Consider the following 25,907-nt stretch of genomic DNA (forward strand, 5'->3'; position numbering starts at 1 on the left):
ACTAAAACAGGGAATACAATGTCATTATAGATACTAAAACAGAGAATACAATGTCATTGTAGATACTAAAACAGAGAATACAATGTCATTATAGATACTAAAACAGAGAATACAATGTCATTTTAGATACTAAAACAGAGAATATACAATGTCATTGTAGATACTAAAACAGAGAATATACAATGTCATTGTAGATACTAAAACAGATAATACAATGTCGTTATAGATACTAAAACAGAGAATACAATGTCATTGTAGATACTAAAACAGGGAATACAATTTCCTTGTAGATACTAAAACAGAGAATACAATGTCATTGTAGATACTAAAACAGAGAATACAATGTCATTATAGATACTAAAACAGGGAATACAATGTCATTATAGATACTAAAACAGAGAATACAATGTCATTGTAGATACTAAAACAGAGAATATACAATGTCATTGTAGATACTAAAACAGAGAATACAATGTCATTGTAGATACTAAAACAGAGAATACAATGTCATTGTAGATACTAAAACAGAGAATACAATGTCATTATAGATACTAAAACAGAGAATACAATGTCATTGTAGATACTAAAACAGAGAATATACAATGTCATTATAGATACTAAAACAGAGAATACAATGTCATTATAGATACTAAAACAGGGAATACAATGTCATTGTAGATACTAAAACAGAGAATACAATGTCATTGTAGATACTAAAACAGAGAATATACAATGTCATTATAGATACTAAAACAGAGAATACAATGTCATTATAGATACTAAAACAGAGAATACAATGTCATTATAGATACTATAACAGAGAATACAATGTCATTATAGATACTAAAACAGAGAATACAATGTCATTGTAGATACTATAACAGAGAATACAATGTCATTATAGATACTAAAACAGAGAATACAATGTCATTGTAGATACTAAAACAGAGAATACAATGTCATTGTAGATACTAAAACAGAGAATACAATGTCATTGTAGATACTAAAACAGAGAATACAATGTCATTATAGATACTAAAACAGAGAATACAATGTCATTGTAGATACTAAAACAGAGAATACAATGTCATTATAGATACTAAAACAGAGAATACAATGTCATTGTAGATACTAAAACAGAGAATACAATAGAGAATACAATGTCATTGTAGATACTAAAACAGAGAATATACAATGTCATTATAGATACTAAAACAGAGAATACAATGTCATTAGAGATACTAAAACAGGGAATACAATGTCATTGTAGATACTAAAACAGAGAATACAATGTCATTGTAGATACTAAAACAGAGAATATACAATGTCATTATAGATACTAAAACAGAGAATACAATGTCATTATAGATACTATAACAGAGAATACAATGTCATTATAGATACTAAAACAGAGAATACAATGTCATTATAGATACTAAAACAGGGAATACAATGTCATTATAGATACTAAAACAGAGAATACAATGTCATTGTAGATACTAAAACAGAGAATACAATGTCATTATAGAGACTAAAACAGAGAATACTATGTCATTATAGATACTAAAACAGAGAATACAATGTCATTATAGATACTAAAACAGAGAATATACAATGTCATTATAGATACTAAAACAGAGAATACAATTTCCTTGTAGATACTAAAACAGAGTAGATACTAAAACAGAGAATACAATGTCATTGTAGATACTAAAACAGAGAATACAATGTCATTGTACATACTAAAACAGAGAATACAATGTCATTGTACATACTAAAACAGAGAATACAATGACATTATAGATACTAAAACAGAGAATACAATGTCATTGTAGATACTAAAACAGAGAATACAATGTCATTGTAGATACTAAAACAGAGAATACAATGTCATTGTAGATACTAAAACAGAGAATACAATGTCATTGTAGATACTAAAACAGAGAATACAATGTCATTGTACATACTAAAACAGAGAATACAATGTCATTGTACATACTAAAACAGAGAATACAATGTCATTGTAGATACTAAAACAGAGAATACAATGTCATTATAGATACTAAAACAGAGAATACAATGTCATTGTAGATACTAAAACAGAGAATACAATGTCATTGTAGATACTAAAACAGAGAATACAATGTCATTATAGATACTAAAACAGAGAATACAATGTCATTGTAGATACTAAAACAGAGAATATACAATGTCATTATAGATACTAAAACAGAGAATACAATGTCATTATAGATACTAAAACAGGGAATACAATGTCATTGTAGATACTAAAACAGAGAATACAATGTCATTGTAGATACTAAAACAGAGAATATACAATGTCATTATAGATACTAAAACAGAGAATACAATGTCATTATAGATACTAAAACAGAGAATACAATGTCATTATAGATACTATAACAGAGAATACAATGTCATTATAGATACTAAAACAGAGAATACAATGTCATTATAGATACTAAAACAGGGAATACAATGTCATTATAGATACTAAAACAGAGAATACAATGTCATTGTAGATACTAAAACAGAGAATACAATGTCATTATAGATACTAAAACAGAGAATACTATGTCATTATAGATACTAAAACAGAGAATACAATGTCATTATAGATACTAAAACAGAGAATATACAATGTCATTATAGATACTAAAACAGAGAAAACAATTTCCTTGTAGATACTAAAACAGAGTAGATACTAAAACAGAGAATACAATGTCATTGTAGATACTAAAACAGAGAATACAATTTCCTTGTAGATACTAAAACAGAGAATACAATGTCATTGTAGATACTAAAACAGAGAATACAATTTCCTTGTAGATACTAAAACAGAGAATACAATGTCATTGTAGATACTAAAACAGAGAATACAATGTCCTTGTAGATACTAAAACAGAGAATACAATGTCATTATAGATACTAAAACAGAGAATACAATGTCATTGTAGATACTAAAACAGAGAATACAATGTCATTGTAGATACTAAAACAGAGAATACAATGTCATTGTAGATACTAAAACAGAGAATACAATGTCATTGTAGATACTAAAACATGTTGATATGTAGTTAACTTATTTGTCATCACCCCTTGTTAAATGTTGATATTTAGTTAACTTACATGTCATCACCCTCTGTTAAATGTTGATATGTAGTTAACTTACTTGTCATCACCCTCTGTTAAATGTTGATATTTAGTTAACTTACTTGTCATCACCCCCTGTTAAATGTTGATATGTAGTTAACTTACTTGTCATCACCCTCTGTTAAATGTTGATATGTAGTTAACTTACTTGTCATCACCCTCTGTTAAATGTTGATATGTAGTTAACTTACTTGTCATCACCCCCTGTTAAATGTTGATATGTAGTTAACTTACTTGTCATCACCCCCTGTTAAATGTTGATATGTAGTTAACTTACTTGTCATCACCCTCTGTTAAATGTTGATATGTAGTTAACTTACTTGTCATCACCTCCTGTTAACTTGGCTTTCTCTTCTTCTTTCAGTTTACCTACAATTTAATTAAGTTGATTATTTACAAAATCTTACAAATAAAGACATATGTTACCAAAATCCTTATATCTTGCTAAGTGCTGAACAACATTGACAAGAGGCCATTCTAAAACATCAACACCCTGAAGGAATTTATCAAGATAATATTATTAATATTTAATATCTTTTTTTTTCTTTCTTTTTTTAGAATTCCCCTCATCTTCTTTAAAATTATCTTTTTCTTCATTTATTACTCAATATTAGTTTATTACTTTCAGTCTAAATCCATTTATGAATGTTTTTATATCTTTCTATTCTAATGTTGTATTCCAACCATAAATATTCTAATTCTGTTCTTTCTCCACCTACCTTTCTCCTTCTTTTTCAGTTTTTTACTTTCCCTCCTTCCCTGTCTGAGGTATGACAAAATCTGTGTTAATTTATTGATGACAATGTCATTTGTGGTTAATGTTGTTGTAGACTGAAATAGAAAGGTCAACCAATACACATTTTATTAACTTTGTAGTAAGTTGTCTGAGACTTAAATCATAAAACAGAATTAAAATAAAAGTAACAGCAAATTCAGCATTTTTTCCATTTATTAAAGAACATCAGTGTCGGATCCAGAACTTTTTATTAAGGGGGGACCACTGACTGGCCTAAGAGGGGCCCACTCCAGTCAAGCTTCATTAATTCCCTATACATTGTATAATCAATCAAATTTTTCTCACAAAAGGAGTGGGGGGATAGGGCTCTTCAGGCCCCCCTCGATACGCCTATGGACATAATATTGGAGAATGGTGAAAGTGTCACCATTTAAAATTGATTTGTATTTGGTGGCAATATCATTGTGCATACGTTTCACAACATTTGGTTGAGGCAAACTAACTAGAGGCTCTCAAGAGCTTGTGTCGCTCACCTGACTCTACTTTTTTTTGAAATAATATAAAAAAAGATAAAAATCCTTATAATAATGTTTGAGGCCAAATTTTATTTAATATTGCCATACTTGCTTTCATTCCATTCAGTGGTTCTCTAAAAGAAGACATTTGTATGTATTTGATTTTCCCATAGGGTGCTTTGTTAAACTAAGTCCCCTGCTAGCGGCCATCTTGGATGATGGATCGGCAACAAAGTAACAAAACTTGGTCAGCACCTAGTCAGGAACATTCATTCTATGTTTGGTTTGATTCCATTCAGTGGTTCTCTAAAAGAAGACATTTGTATGTATTTCCCTTAGGGTTCTATGTAAAGCTAAGTCCCCTGGTGGTGGCCATCTTGGATGCCATATTTGGTTCCATTCCATTCAGTGGTTCTCTAGAAGAAGTTCAAAATGTAAAAAGATAACGACAACGACAAACGATGGACGCCAAGTGATGAGAATAACTCACTTGGCTCTTCGGGACAGGTGAGCTAAAAAATGTTTAAATGGCTAATTAAACAAATTTTCCAATTATAACGGTAAGCTGAAAGTGATGCCATATTAAAACCTGATTTGTTTTATGGTAATAAGCATTGTGTATAAGTTTTATAATATTTGGTTGAGGCCAACTTAAATGAGAACAAATGTTGTAATGCATGTAAGATCATCACTATCTGCCCTCAAGCTGATGGCCTTTCATGATTCTTACATCAACCGTAGGACAGTCTGCTTTACTCCTGATGATGGTGGTTGGAACATCACTGTCAGCGTACTCATCTTCAAGGTCAACAACATAGGCCATACGTTTAGGTAAAAATAACTCATTCCTCTCCGGGAGTCTGGATTGAAATAAAGTTTTGTAGATGTTCCTTGCTGAAATGTAAACAAACAAATTATGTATTTCCACAGATGTTATTATACCACGAGTCCAAACTGCATTGTGTTTTTGACATGCAATATATGGAGAAGGGTAGCATTGTTTATAAAATCAAAGTCTATAGTGTACTACTATTAAGACAATGTTTCATGATAATCACCTTGCAAACCAAATCATATATACTCTATCAGATCTATCTTATCCAATTTCTTATAATTTAGTGATTTTTTTTGTCTGTACCTTTAAGTATTTCTTCTTATCCATTTAAGACTTGAATTTTATTTATTAGTCATGTTTTGATTCCTGGGCTGGTGATTCACCAAGGGACGATAATATTCACCAGCAGTGACACAGACCCTGGGCTGGTGATACACCAAGGGACGATAATATTCACCAGCAGTGACACAGACCCTGGGCTGGTGATACACCAAGGGACGATAATATTCACCAGCAGTGACACAGACCCTGGGCTGGTGATACACCAAGGGAGATAATATTCACCAGCAGTGACACAGACCCTGGGCTGGTGATACACCAAGGGACGATAATATTCACCAGCAGTGACACAGACCACCTGGGCTGGTGATACACCAAGGGACGATAATATTCACCAGCAGTGACACAGACCCAGTAAACTCATCAAAGATACCAGGCTAACTGGTTATGCCATAAGCCTGTTTGGTTAACATAACACTTAGGTTTTCAAGTGTTTCTTCTTATCTATCTAAGAAGTGATCTTTATTCAAGGTCATGTGTATTTTTTCAGTGGCTTTTTTATCCATTTTAGTCCTTAATTTGATTTTTAATGTGTATTTTCTTACCCATGGTAGTCCTGAATTCTATTTAAGTTCCAGTATAATGCATATGTGTATTTTCTTACCCATTTTAGTCCTGAATTCTATTTTAGGTCCAGTATAATGTATATGTGTATTTTCGTACCCATGGTAGTCCTGAATTCTATTTGAGGTCCAGTATAATGTATATGTGTATTTTCTTACCCATTTTAGTCCTGAATTCTATTTAAGGTCCAGTATAATGTATATGTGTATTTTCTTACCCATTGTAGTCCTGAATTCTATTTAAGGTCCAGTATAATGTATATGTGTATTTTCTTACCCAAGGTAGTCCTAAATTCTATTTTTGGTCCAGAATAATGTATATGTGTATATTCTTACCCATTTTAGTCCTGAATTCTATTTTTGGTCCTGTTTCCTCTGGTTTCTCTTCCCTGTTGTAATACAAAATCAAATTTTAATTCAATAGTAAGAAATAATTATCTAGTGATATATGAATGGTTTAAAACTGAACTTTTGTATAGAGAATGCTATTGTTAAGGATATATATTAAGCTTGTCAAGGATCAAAATTAGTCTTTGTCAATTTTTTTCTGATAAAAAAAAAGTGTTTGGTTCAATTTTTTTGATTTTTTTTTTTTATCTTTTTGTCAAAGAGTCTGACAATCAAAGTTAATATTTTGTCAAAATTTTATAAAATTAAAAGAGCCAAAATAATTTTAGTCAAGATGTTTGGTACAACCTTAATATAAAAATTATTTCTCTTTATTTTACCTCATCTTAACAAGACAGTCGTTGTTAAAATAACAGATATGTTATTTCCCTTGGAAAAACAGGATATTATTTTCTGTATATTAAACCTTACTTTTTCTGAGTTACAGCTGTTTCCATCGCTTCTTCGTCTTCTTTTTCTTTATTGCTGATTTCTGCACGAACCTACAAAATTAATGTGTTATGAATAATATTAAAGGTTAAGAAATTGCTTAATTTCAACTGAAAAATAAATTTTTTGAAGCTGTATCAGTTGTCATGGAAAATTAGATAAAAAAATAATACCTGAGGCAATAACTTTTTTGAGAAGTCCTCTGACAGTTCTGATTGAAGTGCAATAAGTAGAGCTCATCATTTAAACATTTTGCCTGCCAAATGTTCTCTATTTATAGCAATTTTCATAATACATGTAATAGACAAAACTTGCATTTTGCCCCTATATTTTATTTCAGCCATGTCAACAATCTAGATTGGCAGATTGCGTCATGGAACACTTTTTTTTTAAAACTATATACTCCAATTGTGATATAGGCCAAGTTTGGTTAAATTTGGCCTTGTAGTTTCAGAGGAATGATTTTTGTTAAAGTTAATGGATGTTGGACTCCAAGTGATAAGAAAAGATCACTTAGCCCTTTGTGCCAGGTGAACTTTAAAGTAGGATAGCTAAATACATACCTTTTCTAGTAAAGCAAAATCTAAACCTTTGACCAAATGGGTATGTTCCATATCACCACCAAGATACTTGGATTCCTGGATAACTTGTTTTCTTCTTTCAGCATAGTTTTCTCCTCTGTCAATCAAAACAAAGTCAATCAAAAGACAATAGACATTTTGATGTATAACATATCCAAATTATGATGAGTATTAAATAAACAGTTAACAATGCACATACTAGATATCAGAATTTTGTGTGTATGTTAGTCCTGACACCATCTACATGTAACTAACTATCAAGATGCCCTTCTGACTCTACTAATGGTCATATGACACGATACAAACATAAACATAAATGTAAATAGATAGCAACCTCTTGCAATTTGATTTTTCTATGTCTGTTTGATTTCAAATTATAGGTTAAAAAGAAAAATTGATTTTATCTGTAAAAGAATTATCTCCCTTTGATGCAAAAATGACAAAATTGAAATATCTTTTTTAACTCATCGGTAACCTATATTTTTTTATTATTGTTTTCAAATCAGCTGTACATAAACTAAACAATTGTAAAATTTAAGCGATTTCTGTAATTTAGTTCTTTTTTTATTTCGATATCACTTCTATTTCACCTATTAGTTTAACAGAAAAAATGGACATTGATAACTTGTATGCTTCTTTCAGAGGCAGAATGTGAGCTAAAATGAACGGTGACCCCATTTTTTTATTTCATTTTTCTTTTGAGTATATGATAAAGTGCATTTATGAAAAAATATAGCGAAATCCTATATTGAACAAAAAATTTGATTTATACCCGCGAGCCCCCTTAAATCAGTCAATCAAATAATTTACCTCTGTTTCACTTTCAATGTTTACATTGTTTTCTTTTAAATAACTGAACACGCATCATTCATGCATAATGCATCTCTAACTAAGGGGTTAAATTGAAGTTTACATGAATATGGTTTCAATAAGGTGAATTACTCACTTGTAAATAGACTTACACTTTAACATCTGGCCCAAAGGGACTATAAATAGATTTACGCTTTAACATCTGGACCAAAGGGACTATAAATAGACTTACACTTTAACATCTGGACCAACGGAACTATAAACAAAGTTACGCTTTAACATCTGGAGCAAAGGGACTACGAATAGACTTATATATGGTTTCAATAAGGTGAATTACTCACTTGCAAATAGACTTACACTTTAACATCTGGCCCAAAGGGACTATAAATAGACTTACACCTTTAACATCTGGAGCAAAGGGACTATAAATAAAATTACGCTTTAACATCTGGAGCAAAGGGACTACGAATAGACTTATGTGTTCACGTCTGGACTATAAATAGACTTACGCTTTAACATCTGGAGCAACAGCTCTGTAATCAGCTGTAGTACTAACAATTTCCGTTTCTTCATAATCTTTGTTATGACCATCACGTCTTTCTCGTGCCTGAAATAATATGAAAAATATAACATCATGTTTCTGATCATCACATCATTCATGACTACAATTTCATTCAGCACAAAATTACTACAATAAACTAATATCTTTTAAAGAAATCTTATTTTGTGTGCCATTTTCTTATTACTGTAGAACATTACAATACTCAAGCATTCCTATAGGTGTACTTTATTTCTTGAGACTAATGGTAACCTTACCCTATCTCTGTACTTCTTATAACTAATGGTAACCTTATTGTCACTGGATATATGTATCCATTTTGTTCAATTTATTAAACACATTATGTTATTTGTTTTTTCAGTGTTATATGTTTCACATTCATATTTCATATTCATGTTTCTTGACGATTGACCACAAATGTTTTGTGCTGAGTATTTTGAAACGAATTATAACTTTGACAACAAACGGAAGTTTTTAAGGACCTTGACTGGCTATACAGCTCTTGCACGGTCGGTCTAGAGCTTTGTACGCTATGTGTGGCTTTACATACTGAATATTTATATTAGTACGATAGGAATGTTAAAGGCTTAAAGCGATTCTTTATTATTATTTAAATGAAATATATTTATATTCAAATAGTATGAGTTATACATGAACCCAAAGCATGGCAAAACTTACCATATAATATATGTGCTTTTCGAGTTAGTCACTGGTCAATATAATATCAGGAAGGGCGGACAATGAGATTTGCCGCTACAGGTACTTGTAACTCTATTAATTCTTTTAGTCATATTTAAATGTTTCAATTAAAGTAAAGTTATTTCAAATATAGAATTCAGTTTGGCTTGAAGGCTGCATTTTGGTATATAAGAAAATGTCAGAATAAAGCTCTGTTGCATGTGAATATTTCAGTTATACATATTGTTCATATTTATTTCCCGTAACTATTGGCAACCTTACCCTATCTCTGTACTTTATTTCCCGTAACTATTGGCAACCTTACCCTATCTCTGTACTTTATTTCCTGTAACTATTGGCAACCTTACCCTATCTCTGTACTTTATTTCCCGTAACTATTGGCAACCTTACCATATCTGTACTTTATTTCCCGTAACTATTGGCAACCTTACCCTATCTCTGTACTTTATTTCCCGTAACTATTGGCAACCTTACCCTATCTCTGTACTTTATTTCCCGTAACTATTGGCAACCTTACCCTATCTGTACTTTATTTCCCGTAACTATTGGCAACCTTACCCTATCTCTGTACTTTATTTCCCGTAACTATTGGCAACCTTACCCTATCTCTGTACTTTATTTCCCGTAACTATTGGCAACCTTACCCTATCTCTGTACTTTATTTCCCGTAACTATTGGCAACCTTACCCTATCTCTGTACTTTATTTCCCGTAACTATTGGCAACCTTACCCTATCTGTACTTTATTTCCCGTAATTATTGGCAACCTTACCCTATCTCTGTACTTTATTTCCCGTAACTATTGGCAACCTTACCCTATCTCTGTACTTTATTTCCCGTAACTATTGGCAACCTTACCCTATCTCTGTATTTCTCTTCAAGTTCCTTTTGTTTCTCTTCTTCCATTCGTTTAAGTTTAGCATAGTAACTGTAATGGAATAAAATATTGTGTTTAGTAAAATTCAAGACTCAATCCACTGAACTAATAGTGGAAAAATCGTTTCTGCAACTTAAGTTTCAATATAACAGTTTCTTAGTCAAGAATGGTTAAACACATACAAATTTTTTGTAATTTGAATACCTAGGATACTAAGATTTCTGGAATAAACCTTAATATAGGTGTTAAACTATGAAAATATTGTCCAATCTTAAGTTGACTTAACCCCCAAATAAATTGCTTCACCGAGTGCAGCTGAATACAACTGCAGAGGTCCAACTCTGAACAGTTGGGGCAAAAATGGACACAAAATTTGCCCTGGATACAGATCTGAATTTGGATTGTAATTTAATATTTCACACAAAATAGGTTTCTGACACAAAATAAAACTGTAGTTAAAGAACTTAGAATTGGTTATATGATTTGAATTTATATTCAATTTTTTGCTTTTGTGCAATACACTTTGCTGTTGGGAATTGACCCCCCCCCCCCCCAAAAAAAAAAAATTACCCCCTTTTTTTGTTACTTATGTGCAATACACTATGCTGTTGCGAATTGAAACCCCCCCCCTCCCCCACCCCACCATTTTTTTTGTGGACGTGATACAATATAAGACAGAAAAAGAAAAATTGGCAAAAAATAAAGGATAATTTTAAAAGTCTTCCTCCTGAAAAAAATGTTCAATATTTAAGATTCATTCTAGGTTATTCATTCCAATTTGAAGAGGATCTAACCACTGTGTATCATCTTATAGCGGATATAGGTACTAACCAAGCGGGCGTGAGCGATTTTTTTATCTTAAACGGTAACGAAAAATCTATGTTTTGTTCACATAGTATCAATGTGTACTTCAACCTAAACATAATTGCTGTTTTGAGAAATGATATGGTCGTAGGTTGATGATTAGAGATGTCTCATTATTTTCCAAAAACAAGAGGGATTACTAAAAGCATGTGCAAATACTTGTAAAAGAAGTTGGCCCTCGTCTCATTCGATATAATTCTATATTCATTGCAACTCTTTTTCTTTTTCTGATAGAAGGTCAATGTGTGTGTGTAATAAGTATAGCTGTTTCAATAATTGGCATTGAAATCTTTCATACATATTTTATTTTTCGATATTTTATCCCTAAAGAAGCGTTGTGTACGGTGTTTGGCTGCCCACATTAATCCTTATGTATGGTGCATAGTAAAGTTGTTGTACACCGTACACAAAAACTTTATTTTCATGCTCGTTTATTACCCAAAAAGTTTCTAGGAATGAGTATTCACAGGTAGATTTATGATTGGTAACTATTACTTTTGCCCTGTATTGGGTTTCTTTCAGATAAAACATGTAAATGTCTCAACAACTGTATCGAAATTGAAAATTGGTGTTGACATTCACAACTATTTGCGACTGTACAAGTTAATTGTTCTTACTAGAATATCAAAGTTGTTTTATAAAGAGGAAAAAATCAATGCGAAAAATTATTTAGGAGCAGGAATTTCAAATGTTGAGAAATGTACATTGAATATTGTTTAAGCAAAACAAAGATTTTCGTTACCGTGTAAGGTCAAAATCAATCATGCCCGCTTGGTTAGTACCTATATCTGGTGTACTGATGATGCACTGTGCTAACAGTGACAACAAAGTGATGTAAGTCAAAATACATTTTATCCTGTGATATAAACTGGAAAATTGACCAATCAAAATTAAGATTTGCTCTGGTGCCATACTATTTGCCTTATAGAAGCATATGATCTTCAAACATAATGCATGTCAAATGCAGTTAGAATGTAAGAGAAGACAAATTTTCTTCCCTACAGGATTTAAATGAGAAACATATGTGGTGTCCATATTTCATCAGTACAATATCAATTCTATATGACTGACAAATCATGGTACAAAACATCACCTCAAATATATTTTAGATAATCATAAAATAAATTTTCTTATTAGGTGTTAATTAACTAGTGGTGAAAATTACATTTTCTTTTTCCTTCTTCTGGTGCCTGCATCATCGTCCTCATTGTCTTTGGGTAATTCTCTGGAAAAGAAATTTAATGAGTATCGGTAAAAAATATCAGGAAATCAAAAATTATACTAAAAGCCCAGAGAAATAGGGTTGTTTGGTTAACAATGGTTTCTATATCTTAAGATTAAACTGTATTCATGGTTGTTTTTGAATCACATATTCTGTTGAATAATGGAACAAAACAATTTAAGTATAATTTTCAGACAAATCTTTATGGCATTCAGTGCATTGCTGTTTGTCATTTATTGTTTATGTCCCTGCCCTTTCAGTTTGTTTTTGTCCCTGCCTTTTCAGTTTGTTTTTGTCCCTGCCTTTTCTGTTTGTTTTTGTCCCTGCCTTTTCAGTTTGTTTATGTCCCTGCCTTTTCAGTTTGTTTTTGTCCCTGCCTTTTCAGTTTGTTTTTGTCCCTGCCTTTTCAGTTTGTTTTTGCTCCTGTCTTTTCAGTTTGTTTTTGTCCCTGTCTTTTCAGTTTGTTTTTGTCCCTGCCTTTTCAGTTTGTTTTTGTCCCTGCCTTTTCAGTTTGTGTTTGCCCCTGCCTTTTCAGTTTGTTTTTGTCCCTGCCTTTTCAGTTTGTGTTTGTTTTTGTCCCTGTCTTTTCAGTTTGTTTTTGTCCCTGCCTTTTCAGTTTGTTTTTGTCCCTGCCTTTTCAGTTTGTTTTTGTCCCTGCCTTTTCAGTTTGTTTTTGTCCCTGCCTTTTCACTTAGTTTTTGCCCCTGCCTTTTCAGTTGTGTTTTTTACCCTGCCTTTTCAGTTTGTTTTTGTTTTTGTCCCTGTCTTTTCAGTTTGTTTATGTCCCTGCCTTTTCAGTTTGTTTTTGTCCCTGCCTTTTCAGTTTGTTTATGTCCCTGCCTTTTCAGTTTGTTTTTGTCCCTGCCTTTTAAGTTTGTTTTTGCCCCTGCCTTTTCACTTAGTTTTTGCCCCTGCCTTTTCAGTTGTGTTTTTTACCCTGCCTTTTCAGTTTGTTTCTGTCCTTGCCTTTTCTGTTTGTTTTTGTCCCTGCCTTTTCAGTTAGTTTTTGACCCTGCCTTTTCAGTTTGTTTTTTTCCCTGCCTTTTCAGTTGTGTTTTTTACCCTGCCTTTTCAGTTTGTTTTTGTCCCCGCCTTTTCAGTTTGATTTTGTCCTTGTCTTTTCAGTTTGTTTTTGTCCCTTATAACAATGTGTAAGTTTGTTTTTGATTTATAACAATGTGTACGTTTGTTTTTGTCTTATAACAATGTGTAAGTTTGTTTTTGACTTATAACAATGTGTATTTTTGTCCCTTATAACAATGTGTAAGTTTGTTTTTGACTTATAACAATGTGTACTTTTGTTTTTGTCTTATAACAATGTGTAAGTTTGTTTTTGACTTATAACAATGTGTAAGTTTGTTTTTGACTTATAACAATGTGTAAGTTTGTTTTTGACTTATAACAATGTGTAAGTTTGTTTTTGACTTATAACAATGTGTAAGTTTGTTTTTGACTTATAACAATGTGTACGTTTGTTTTTGACTTATAACAATGTGTACGTTTGTTTTTAAATTATAACAATGTGTACGTTTGTTTTTGACTTATAACAATGTGTAAGTTTGTTTTTGACTTATAACAATGTGTAAGTTTGTTTTTGACTTATAACAATGTGTAAGTTTGTTTTTGACTTATAACAATGTGTAAGTTTGGATGTCTCATTGGTGTTTTACTTCTCTCTTTTATAGAATTTGAATTCACACACAAGTTATTATTTAAAAGGGATATTCGTAATTTCAAATATTATTTTGTTCATTTGACTATACACAACTCCCCATGCTGTCATATATAAAAGTTTTCCTAGGTCAATCAGAATAAGAGCTGGTATGGAGTCAGGTATTTCACATTATAGATAATAATAATAGGTCCAGGTGTTCTACAGAAGATGAGGTTATAACTTCCACAACAAAGTTTCTAATACAAAACTAGTTCTAACTGGTGACATGTCTGCCAGCTGATTATTATATGTAGATATGGAATCATTATGGGCTCAGTACATTTGTAGATCAAGGATTTTGAAAAAGACAATGCTCAGAGCACTATGAACAAGTCTATGCAATAACCATGTATTTAGCTTCTTGTGGCTTTTATCATATTACTAGTGTGATCTCAGACCAGATGTCATAGTTACAGAGGTCTTACAATAGAGTACTGGTGCTGTTTTTATTACTAGTGTATTCTCAGACCAGATGTCATAGTTACAGAGGTCTTACAATAGAGTACTGGTGACGTTTTTATTATGATCAGATTAATGTTGTTGTCATAGTAACAGAGGTCTTACAATAGAGTACTGGTGATGTTTTTATTATGATCAGATTAATGTTGTTGTCATAGTTACAAAGGTCTTACAATAGAGTACTGGTGATGTTTTTATTATGATCAGATTAATGTTGTTGTCATAGTTACAGAGGTCTTACAATAGAGTACTGGTGATGTTTTTATTATGATCAGATTAATGTTGTTGTCATAGTTACAGAGGTCTTACAATAGAGTAATGGTGATGTTTTTATTATGATCAGATTAATGTTGTTGTCATAGTTACAGAGGTCTTACAATAGAGTACTGGTGATGTTTTTATTATGATCAGATTAATGTTGTTGTCATAGTTACAGAGGTCTTACAATAGAGTACTGGTGATGTTTTTATTATGATCAGATTAATGTTGTTGTCATAGTTACAGAGGTCTTACAATAGAGTAATGATGCTGTTTTTATTATGATCAGATTAATGTTGTTGTCATAGTTACAGAGGTCTTACAATAGAGTAATGGTGCTGTTTTTATTATGATCAGATTAATGTTGTTCAGTGATGTCACTAATTTTTGAAGAAGCAGGCTGAATTTCTAAAATAGGCGGCAAGTACATTTGCTTGCTCGTCGCTACTACGGCCGGGGGTCTGGGGCCCGCTCAAGGGCCCCAGGATTTTTTTTTAAAATGGTGCAAAATCCTGCATTCTGGGGGTGTCCTAGACCCTTATTCAGACCTCTGAAAACATCATTTTTTACTGAAGATAATGTAAATGATTAACTAAAATTAGCAACATGATGGGTAAATTTTCTGTACATGTGATCACATCATTGATCATCTTGATGGACCAATATACATTTTTGTGCATTTTCCTGCAGGTTGACTGCTAGTAAATATTTTTGAACTGAAAGAATCCAAAAATCTTAGTTTGAATAGAAACATATTGTCTCTGGTTTGAATTATCACTTGAATAATTTAGTTTTAAATGAAAATTGTAATTCTGACATTGAGAACATTGTTTTAATTTTATATTAAAAAAGTGTTGGTTTTGTTTTTACAAAATTAAAAACAATATTCACTGACTAGTAGTCAGTTTGAGCTTCGATTTCAAAGTTAAAACTGTTACAGCTAGAGGTGCTATATTTTATAAAATCGTATGCTCTCCCCAAAAAGATTTGAATTTTTTTTTTTTAATGAGAATCCGTAGTCCTGGCAAGGCTAATCTATATTAGATTTTTTTCTGGGATGTCTGTTCTTGAATATATGTAAATAATACACAGGCAAGTGCCTGTGAAATAATAGGTGAAATATTATAATTTTATTTCAATAATAATCGAATTTATTAAATATCTTGATCGATTTATTTGCGTACGTACTTAGTGACAAATGACCCCCTTTTTTCTCATAAGACTTGTACACGTATTTCAAACATGTTGTCAAGCTATGTCGTTTTATTTTTTCTTATTTGTTAACTGTTCAGTAAGCAGTAAACTAAAATCCTTTTGAACTAAAGATATTTTTAAAAATTATTTGTGGTCGACAATATTCTACTTTCGTTATTGACCTTCATTCTCTGGACACCACGTGGTCGTGGGCTTTGAAATGTGAACTACAAAAGGTGCTGTTTTCCAGATTCTTGACAACATTATATATATATTATACTTTCTTTTATTTGACTGATATATTTTCATAACATGCTATTGTCATCTTTGGCTTATTCCTTCTCTTGAAACCAAAACCAAACAGGGTCATAATGTCCATCGGAACGTCTCTCTTTTTATCCTTGCAAACATACAATACTTACCGACTTTAAATAGACGACCAATCAGCGGACTGCATTTACATGAACTATATTTAGTCAAAGGTAAACACTGATTTACATCCTTGTTTATCGCGACTTTAATCGTGGAAGCTGATGCATTGAACAATTATTTGTTAATATTAACCTGATTATCTTTTTTATCTTATTATTTTTTTTTTACTCCTGCAAAAATAGCCGGCGGGAAAAGGACAATAACCGGCGAAAATCGCCGGCTGCCGGCTTCTAACGACATCACTGTTGTTGTCATAGTTACAGAGGTCTTACAATAGAGTAATGATGCTGTTTTTATTATGATCAGATTAATGTTGTTGTCATAGTTACAGAGGTCTTACAATAAAGTACTGGTGATGTTTTTATTATGATCAGATTAATGTTGTTGTCATAGTTACAGAGGTCTTACAATAGAGTACTGGTGATGTTTTTATTATGATCAGATTAATGTTGTTGTCATAGTTACAGAGGTCTTACAATAGAGTACTGGTGATGTTTTTATTATGATCAGATTAATGTTGTTGTCATAGTTACAGAGGTCTTACAATAGAGTACTGGTGATGTTTTTATTATGATCAGATTAATGTTGTTGTCATAGTTACAGAGGTCTTACAATAAAGTACTGGTGATGTTTTTATTATGATCAGATTAATGTTGTTGTCATAGTTACAGAGGTCTTACAATAGAGTACTGGTGATGTTTTTATTATGATCAGATTAATGTTGTTGTCATAGTTACAGAGGTCTTACAATAGAGTACTGGTGATGTTTTTATTATGATCAGATTAATGTTGTTGTCATAGTTACAGAGGTCTTACAATAGAGTACTGGTGATGTTTTTATTATGATCAGATTAATGTTGTTGTCATAGTTACAGAGGTCTTACAATAGAGTACTGGTGATGTTTTTATTATGATCAGATTAATGTTGTTGTCATAGTTACAGAGGTCTTACAATAGAGTACTGGTGATGTTTTTATTATGATCAGATTAATGTTGTGGAACGGTGGCAGTTGCTCTCTAACACTTCTTTTTAACTCTGGGGATAGTTGCCTCATTGGCAATCATACAACATCCTTATTTACATACCAATAATATCGTCATAGTTCCTGAATACTTACAATATTGTATTACTACTACTACTTGAGTGTTTCTTAGGAATAGATGAATGCTGCTGATGTTGTTGATTCTGTTGATGATGATGTTGTTGTTTTGCTGCTGGTCCTGGCCCCCGAGGGGTCATCATCATTTTCCTAAAGTCATCATTGGTCAGTGGATGTCTAAATATACATTGTATTATATAATTATAATATATATATTACCAACCCTGTATCTTAACATAATAATCAAAATTGATTTAATATTTGTTTTAAACATCAAACAAAAATAAGAATCGATAAAAAAAAAACCAGAAAATCTCTTTAGTCAAGTAGAACAATAAGGTATCTCCTAGTTATTCGACAGAATTTCACCATATTTGTCGAATGACAATCATGACAATATAAGGAACTATTTTTCAGTTATCATCTGGATATGACGTGACTGTTATTTGACTGGCAAGTATAATTTGATAGCAACTTGATAGTCGTAAGTATATATGAAAGAATTTTGACAGCTTATTAATAGGACTAGGAGTATGTATCGGTATGACAGTGAGAGTTTATTTCTATAAAAAGTTATTTTAAATCATATAAAACTTACCCTTCATCCTCATCATCGCTATAGTGATGATTTTCTGGAGGAAGTGGATTTGAGAAAACCTCAGAATCTCCTTCTAAAATATACAAACATTAAAATGATCTTAGACTATCTAGAGGCTTCTAAAATATACAAACATTAAAATGATTTTCTAGAGGCAATTTTTATCTTATTTGAAAGTTTAAGTTATATCTAGATCTGTTTAGTTCAAGTTGAAATATTTTCTGTATTAAAAATTAGTAACCGTGAATTCATTATTATACATTGGATATCAATTTTCGTGGATTTCGTGGGCAAAGGTGATCCATGAATGAAATGTTCAACAAAATACAAATTTTCTATACATGCTATATGCTTGCAAGCAGACTTTGGCAAAACCATGAAATCAAGTTTCCACAATTATACAATTTTTCCTTAATCCATGAAAATTGGTACCCACAACTTTCAGTGTCCAGTGCCCAAGACCACTTGACCACCTAGGCTATATATTAAATAATAAAGGAAATTGAAAATCCTTGTTTATCAAAACAAAATTGAAAATGTTGTTTTATCATTAATCCATCAAAGACAAGTATTTCAACAATAAGGGAAAATTATTATGTCATTGAACAAGCTTTCCATACAACATGTGTTTTCATAAATTCCAAGAATATATACCATATGAATATCTGAATAAGTTTATTAAATTTGTACATGTTGTATCGTCACTGTATGCCCTTAATATTGATATTTCTTTTTAAAAAGTAGGAGGAAGGTACCCATGGCGAACAAACTCAATGGGCAAACAAACTAAGGGGTAATGGCGAACAAAAAGTAATTAGGTGAACAGACCTGATACCCTTTAAGATCAGCTATTTTGAAAAGGATGTCAGAGATGTTAATTACCATGCAGCCGTATCATTTTTTAAAATTATTATTATTATACTGGAGAGCATGATTTTTCTTGCAAAATCACAAGTCTCCACCGGGTCTTGAACCTGGGACCTCTGTGTTACAAGGCAGCTTGTTAACCAACTGAGCTAAATTACTTTCCTTAGCTCAACCGCTTACGGCTGACTAAGTATTTAACACATGACAAATAGGGGATGTGTTTCAATGCCAAAAAGTGCTATGTCCTATCCATAAACAAAAAAGTAGACAAATTCTATATGCTTAATAAACACATCCTACAAGAGGTACAAGTGAACCCATACTTAGGACTCCAAATCTCAAACGATCTGAAATGGAGTATCCACATAAACAACATCAGTAAGAAAGTCAACACAACCTTGGGCTTTCTTAAGAGGAACTTTCAGAGGAATGTACCAGAGCCATGTAGGAAAGTAACATACATATCCCTAGTAAGATCGACAATGGAATATGGCGCAACAATCTAAAACCCATATATATGAAAGGGGATATTGACAAACTAGAACTTATCCAAAACAGAGGCATACGATTCATTTAGAAAAATTACAGGAAACAGGGTCTATAACTAATATGAGAAGCCAGCTCGAAATGGAGACACTAGAGGAAAGAAGACACAGCCTCCATCTTATCCTGATTTACAAGGTGGTTGTGGGTCTGGTGCTGGCTCTACCAGCCGACAATTTTGTCATACCAGCACAACCTAAACGAACTATCAAAGCCAAAACATATTTAAACTGTGAAACTGACAATATCATTGAATGTCAAGTTATCCATAACACCAGAATATTAAAGTACCAAATAGCAACAAACCACAGTATAAAGTTAAACATTCATTTTTTTGTGAAAACAACTATTCACTGAATCCAACTACCAGATAAAGTTGTGGATGCAGGTTCTGTAGAGACATTTAAGACTGCTCTACAAGAACACTGCCCATAACAACAGCGCTCTTCTCTCTCTGTGGATAAAAGCCTAAAAAGGATTTTACAAGTACCAGTGCCACTATACATGTTCCAAGGGAAGCAATCCCGTCACACAGGTTTTAACAAATATATATATATGACATCTTTAAGACAGTCATTCTCCATCAGATAACACATACGTAACATAGGAAATGAAATGACATTATTCTCATATCTCTAGACAAAATAGAAAATCTCTTTCATTATCATCAGAAAAGAGAATTTATCAAAAATACATGAATTTTGATAAGTCTAAAATTGTAAATAAATGATTTACAGATCTTAAGTGTGCTTATTTCATGTGTGTTTGTGGGAAACAAACTTACTTTCTGGCATCTTTGCAACTGCAATGCAGAAATGGAGAAATGAGCAAAATAAAAATAATGCAGTGCCTAAAATCTAAAACAAAAGAAGGACTGTTCCGTAAATTATCCGGGTTTATTTATAGCCAAATTGTTTAAATATTCTACGCTTTATGATAACTGTATCAAGATATATGCATAAAAAAAGCATTCGAAATTGCTTTATTTTTTATCTGACTTTATTTTAATTCAAGGAATAGATATTCAAATGTGTCTTATTTTTTTCTTATCCGGAAAAAATAATCCGTCAAAATCATGCGAGTTAATTTTACTTCTACTTCCGGAAACAAATTTCATTGGTCAAAGCGAAAAAGTGAAAGAAGAAATTCGAAAATCTGGCGGTCCTTGTGCATATCTGTATAGATAACTGTTGAATATTCCTACATATCTAATGACAAAGTATCAGTTATAGAAAAAAAAATCATCATTATGGCCTTTTCAAAAGCACCATTTAAACGCTTTAACGAAAAGACAGGTGGGTGAAAATAAAGATTTAATATTCAGTAAATTATGCTCATCAACTGATCGATGGCTTTATCCTTATTAGAGGGTGGTAAAGGGGTGGTGCTTGCACGAAACAAACGTGAAATAAGCAAGGCTTCCAAAATTTCCTGATGACAGCCGGACATTTTACAAAGAAATATTTTTGACGGTCAATGATCAGCTGGATACTTAAATGTAACTGAGAGGATGCATAAGATATATGTGTCTAAGTAATTAGAAGTGTTATATGCAATAAAATTATTTATAACTGTTTTGTTGTCTTCATTCTAAAAATAAATAAAATATTATCCTCGGTATTGTGTCATCATGGTCATTTTTCTGTGTATCGGGAGCCATCATTGAATCAGTCAGCTTCAGTACCTGACTTTTCTTATGTTTTTGTTTGTGTTTAAATAATCTATCTTCTCTCTGTGAGTACTCTACACTTGTTAACTTGTTAATTAAGGCCATATTATTTTAAACTGTTGATGACAACTGGCTTTAATTGTAGTACAGCTTGATACACGTGATACTTTTCTTTTTGTGTATTGATTACCTGACCACGCGACCTTTACAACTGATGCGGTATTTATAGATAACATTGAGGAGGCCCAATGAAGGATATTGTTTTAAACCCGATTTAGAAAATAAGGAATAAATAAAAACATACTCAGTTGGTAGATAATTTAATGAATAACAACATGATATGTTATGTAAGCATATAACAACAATAATAGCACAATGTTGACAAACACAAGCAATAAATATTACAATGAGTTCATTGAAAAGAAGCACAGATCATAGCACAAGATTACAGTTCATTTAGTCTAATTTAAGATCTAACATTCATCAGCTTGCTGAATGCATTGTTCTGATACACATGGCGGTTACGAACGGATTGCCATTTGCGGATTGCAGGAACAGGGTCGAAGTCTTTAACATCTACACAGGCCATTCATTAGGAGGCGGTACCCGGTACTTTTACCCTCCTATGCTATTGACAAGTACCCCCTAAATGTAGGAATTTTTATATAAGATATTCATGGAATAAATTGAAAAGTACCACCTAGAAACGTGGAAAGTACCAGTCAACATGAAAGATAATGAAACCCCTGATCTACACCTACTAAGCTTATTCTCATAAGTTGATCTAAAGCATCAATACCCAGACTACATCTTATCGATTTAATAATGTTCTGCCTTGAAAAACCCCTTTCGCATTCGACACTTGAAACCGGCAAAATACATGAAATTTCCATTAGAGAAATTGCATTAGGGAACTGTTCAATTTCAGACGAAGTCTTTATAAGAGTCAGAGATTGTCATGATTGGATATTATTCTTTATGATTTCAATTGTAAAAACATTTTTTTAATATGAAAACAAGAATAGAGAACGCCCCTCTTATTCATTGGACAAGTCAGCTTGGTATACACAAGCGAAGCTTTTCTTGGTGTTTTTACTATATATTTCAATTAATTTTCCCCTTTATAGTACCCCAGTATTTAACACGATGTACAGTGTCAAATAAATAATATATGTCTGATATCATACTTATTCATTTATAAATATACTTATTTGAAGAATAACTTTTAAATATCAGGGAACTTTGTTAAACTGAATGCTCATTTAAAATAATATCTATAAAGCGTAATTAAATAGGATGTTGTTCCGTACACGCTTACATATTTGACCTCGTTACCTGATCATCTTTATGTACATTGTTATGCATCATTAGTTCTATTGATAAAGACAAGCTAAGGACACCTCATCAAAGGTAACAAACCTGTAATCAGTGAATGATTTATGGCTTCAATATAACTTATTGAAGGGATAATTGTTTGACAGCTTGTTGTGTTGTTGTGATTTAAATAAAAGAAAACGTGTTTTTTCTACTTTTTATTGATGTACACAAGCTAAAGACCAAGCCGTACATTTATGTATCCAGAGAATTAGACTAACTGAGACACTTCAAAGAATCTTAAATTTGCTGCATCTGTTGTAATAAACCCAATTATGACCGAAATATCTTTGTGAAATAGTATACCCAAGCGGACATGTCCAAAGCCTCAAACGGACATTTTTAATGATCGATAGTTGGTCAAAATTGAAATGACCGTTTTATGAAAAATGCCTTGAATAACAAAAAGTGGCAAACCAATTCTATTTGACCGTTTGAGGCTGAGAGCAGCCAGACTTTTTATGAAAGTTTCGGTCATGACCGGAATATATGACCGTTTTGGAAGCCTTGGAAATAAGACATAATTTCACGTTAAACGTGAAATAATTTCTGTAATGAACGTTGCACGAAAAATAAATACTTTTATTTGAACCTATTGTGACTGAGTCACTGTCTTCTTGTATATATTAACTCTTTGTTTTACTTGATATTCCCGATTTAGTATACACATTTATGATATAATTGGTTTACGGCTTTTAAAAAAGTATTTCTTGACGATCCCTGCCAAGTGTTTGAATTTTAAATGAAAAATTCCCGAGCACGCAAAATAAGACTTTTAAAATCATGATGCACGTAAAATTAAATAAGCAGAACACGTTGAACGTAAAATAAAAAACGGCGATCACGTTGCACGAAAATAACCCTTTACCACCCTCTTATTATGCAAAAATAAAAAGTTTAGTCAATTCGGCACCTATATAAACAAAATCAGGGCTCTGTTCAAAAAAGGGTTAAGGTTTACAATTACAATGATTAAATTGGTTTTTATCCTCATATGTGGATTAAACAACTCCGTGCATATTGGCCCTTTGGCTTAATAATTGTGTTTTTTATAAATTTTAATCACAACTCCAGTGACAAATACTACCATCACTATTTTCGCTTCATAGTCATACCTAAACCAATTGTTTATTGTAAAGCGTATTTCTGATCGTGGTTCATTTCGTCATTTGTATGCAAATCAATATTTTGTTTCACTCCAAAAAAGACCAATGACAGCAGATATACATCATTTATAATCTTCAGTACTTTCTTGGTCTTATCTTGCTAGTAGGGTGCCTGTATTTATATTGCATAGTCCTATTGAATTTTTTTACCATCTCTGGTGTTTTGCTTCATGTTTACAATAGGCAATGTGTGTATACATGTATCTGAAGAAATAAACCAGTTTAACGCATAATTCGGAGGACCTTCTCGGTGGTGTTGTCAAAGGTAAAATCACAAAAATACTGAACTCAAATTTAATTGGAAGGTCCCTAATCAAATGACAAAACACATCAAAATAATGGACAAGAACAGTCATATTCCTGACTTGGTATGTAGGCATTTTCAAATGTAGAAAATGGTGGATTGAACTTGGTTTTATAGCGCTAAACTTCTCACTTGTATGACAGTCACATCAAATTCTGTTATATTTACAACGATGTGTGAACAAAACAGATATAATATGTGAAATAGTCAAAATATGGGTACAGCAGTCATCACTGTGTTACATTATCACAAAACAAACAATCATTTACAAAAAAGCACAAAAGTATCTATCAAATTAAAAAAAAACCACATTCATTGCTTCGCGTGTCTGACATCAGAAAATGTAAACGTCACATAAAAAGAAATTTTGTCATTTAAGGTTTATTAGATTTTTTTTATAATTTTACAGGGGGTATGGTGGTATACAGGGTTAAAAAATCAAAAGTTATGTTAAAAATAAATTCAGAAACAGACTCAGCATATACACATAATTTTGTCGTAACAGTGATTTTATCAACATTGTAACGGATCACATCAAATAAGGCGATAAGTCGAGTATGCGGTCTATATAAGTATCTTTTATTCTTCAAAATACATTTAATTTTGGCTTCTTATACTATATATCATATCAACCGATTCTCTACAATAAAATACAAATACACATTAACATACATCGTATTTGTCTTTTTTGTAAAGTAAAAATATAACTTAAAACACTAATAGCATAATACTAATCAAACAATATGATTCACTTTCTTTCACTGTTCATAAGTAACTTGTTAAATTAAAAAGTTAATTAGAATAAATATTAATTTATATTTAAATACTTTTACAATTCTTAATATTTCTTCTTTAAATAAACATTGTTCTTAAAAATGTACATAAATTATCTCTCACCGATTATGATCTCTCTATAAAATTATGATGTGTCTCCGAATATCAAATAACTTGCAATGAATAAAAACTAGACAACGTAACGTACGTCAAAAGCGAAACGTCATAAAACTTAAAAATGGGAAATATTATAATGTTCATGAGCGCAACGTTACATATGCGCAAATATCCAAAAATAGTATCTACAAGTATTATAAATAAAATAAATAAATTCAGTAATAATAAATGAAGTAACCCAACAATTTGGAATTACATTTCAAATCTAACAAACATGTTTTATCTAAAGCAATTTAGCATGGCGCAACGCCATTGCCTTTTTTTTCTTTTCTTCTTAAAATTTGATGCCATGTGCCCTTTTGCATTATCTGGACCGAGATTGGGATTTTTGTTGATCAAAGTGCAACAACTACAACGAAGCATTGACCTAAATATTTGCATGTCATTACATGAAGACATTTTTAATCACTTCAGCGAGACTCGTGAGTGTAAATCAACAATCATTTCAACACTCAGCAAAATAAAAATAAAGTTGTTACTGCATTAGAAAGTGATGAAAGTTTCCTGAAATAAATTTGTAATCCATTTATTGCATTAAATATGTCTTATTCCTTTCCAAATTGCGTGCCAAATATAGTTTATTTGTGTAAATTTTCTTAGTCCATCATTGAAATATTTGTAACTTGTAAGAACTATGGATCATAGTATTAAAGGATTCATTGGAAACG

General features: G+C 31.7%; 2 protein-coding genes across 2 annotated transcripts in view; one reads left to right on the top strand and one right to left on the bottom strand.

Moving 5' to 3' along the window:
* The window catches only part of LOC143084806 (protein Red-like), a 31,458-nt gene extending 10,815 nt beyond the window's left edge, over positions 1-20,643 (bottom strand). Inside the window, exons 1-12 of the mRNA XM_076260860.1 lie at positions 20,560-20,643; positions 18,366-18,438; positions 17,786-17,944; positions 12,554-12,613; positions 10,506-10,575; positions 8,900-8,997; positions 7,563-7,677; positions 6,982-7,052; positions 6,499-6,551; positions 5,156-5,319; positions 3,894-4,005; positions 3,495-3,543 (exon numbers count right to left, since the gene is read on the bottom strand). Coding sequence (XP_076116975.1) covers positions 3,495-3,543; positions 3,894-4,005; positions 5,156-5,319; positions 6,499-6,551; positions 6,982-7,052; positions 7,563-7,677; positions 8,900-8,997; positions 10,506-10,575; positions 12,554-12,613; positions 17,786-17,944; positions 18,366-18,438; positions 20,560-20,569 — 1,034 coding nt within the window. The 5' untranslated portion in view covers positions 20,570-20,643. The remainder of the gene's footprint in view (positions 1-3,494; positions 3,544-3,893; positions 4,006-5,155; positions 5,320-6,498; positions 6,552-6,981; positions 7,053-7,562; positions 7,678-8,899; positions 8,998-10,505; positions 10,576-12,553; positions 12,614-17,785; positions 17,945-18,365; positions 18,439-20,559) is intronic.
* A 241-nt stretch (positions 20,644-20,884) lies between these two features.
* Positions 20,885-25,907, top strand: part of LOC143084810 (uncharacterized) — a 33,950-nt gene continuing 28,927 nt past the window's right edge. Inside the window, exon 1 of the mRNA XM_076260864.1 lies at positions 20,885-21,070. Within this exon, the coding sequence (XP_076116979.1) occupies positions 21,025-21,070 (46 nt within the window). The 5' untranslated portion in view covers positions 20,885-21,024. The remainder of the gene's footprint in view (positions 21,071-25,907) is intronic.

This window comes from Mytilus galloprovincialis, chromosome 8 (assembly GCF_965363235.1).
Source record: "Mytilus galloprovincialis chromosome 8, xbMytGall1.hap1.1, whole genome shotgun sequence".
In the NCBI taxonomy this organism is placed as follows: Eukaryota; Metazoa; Mollusca; class Bivalvia; order Mytilida; family Mytilidae; genus Mytilus; species Mytilus galloprovincialis.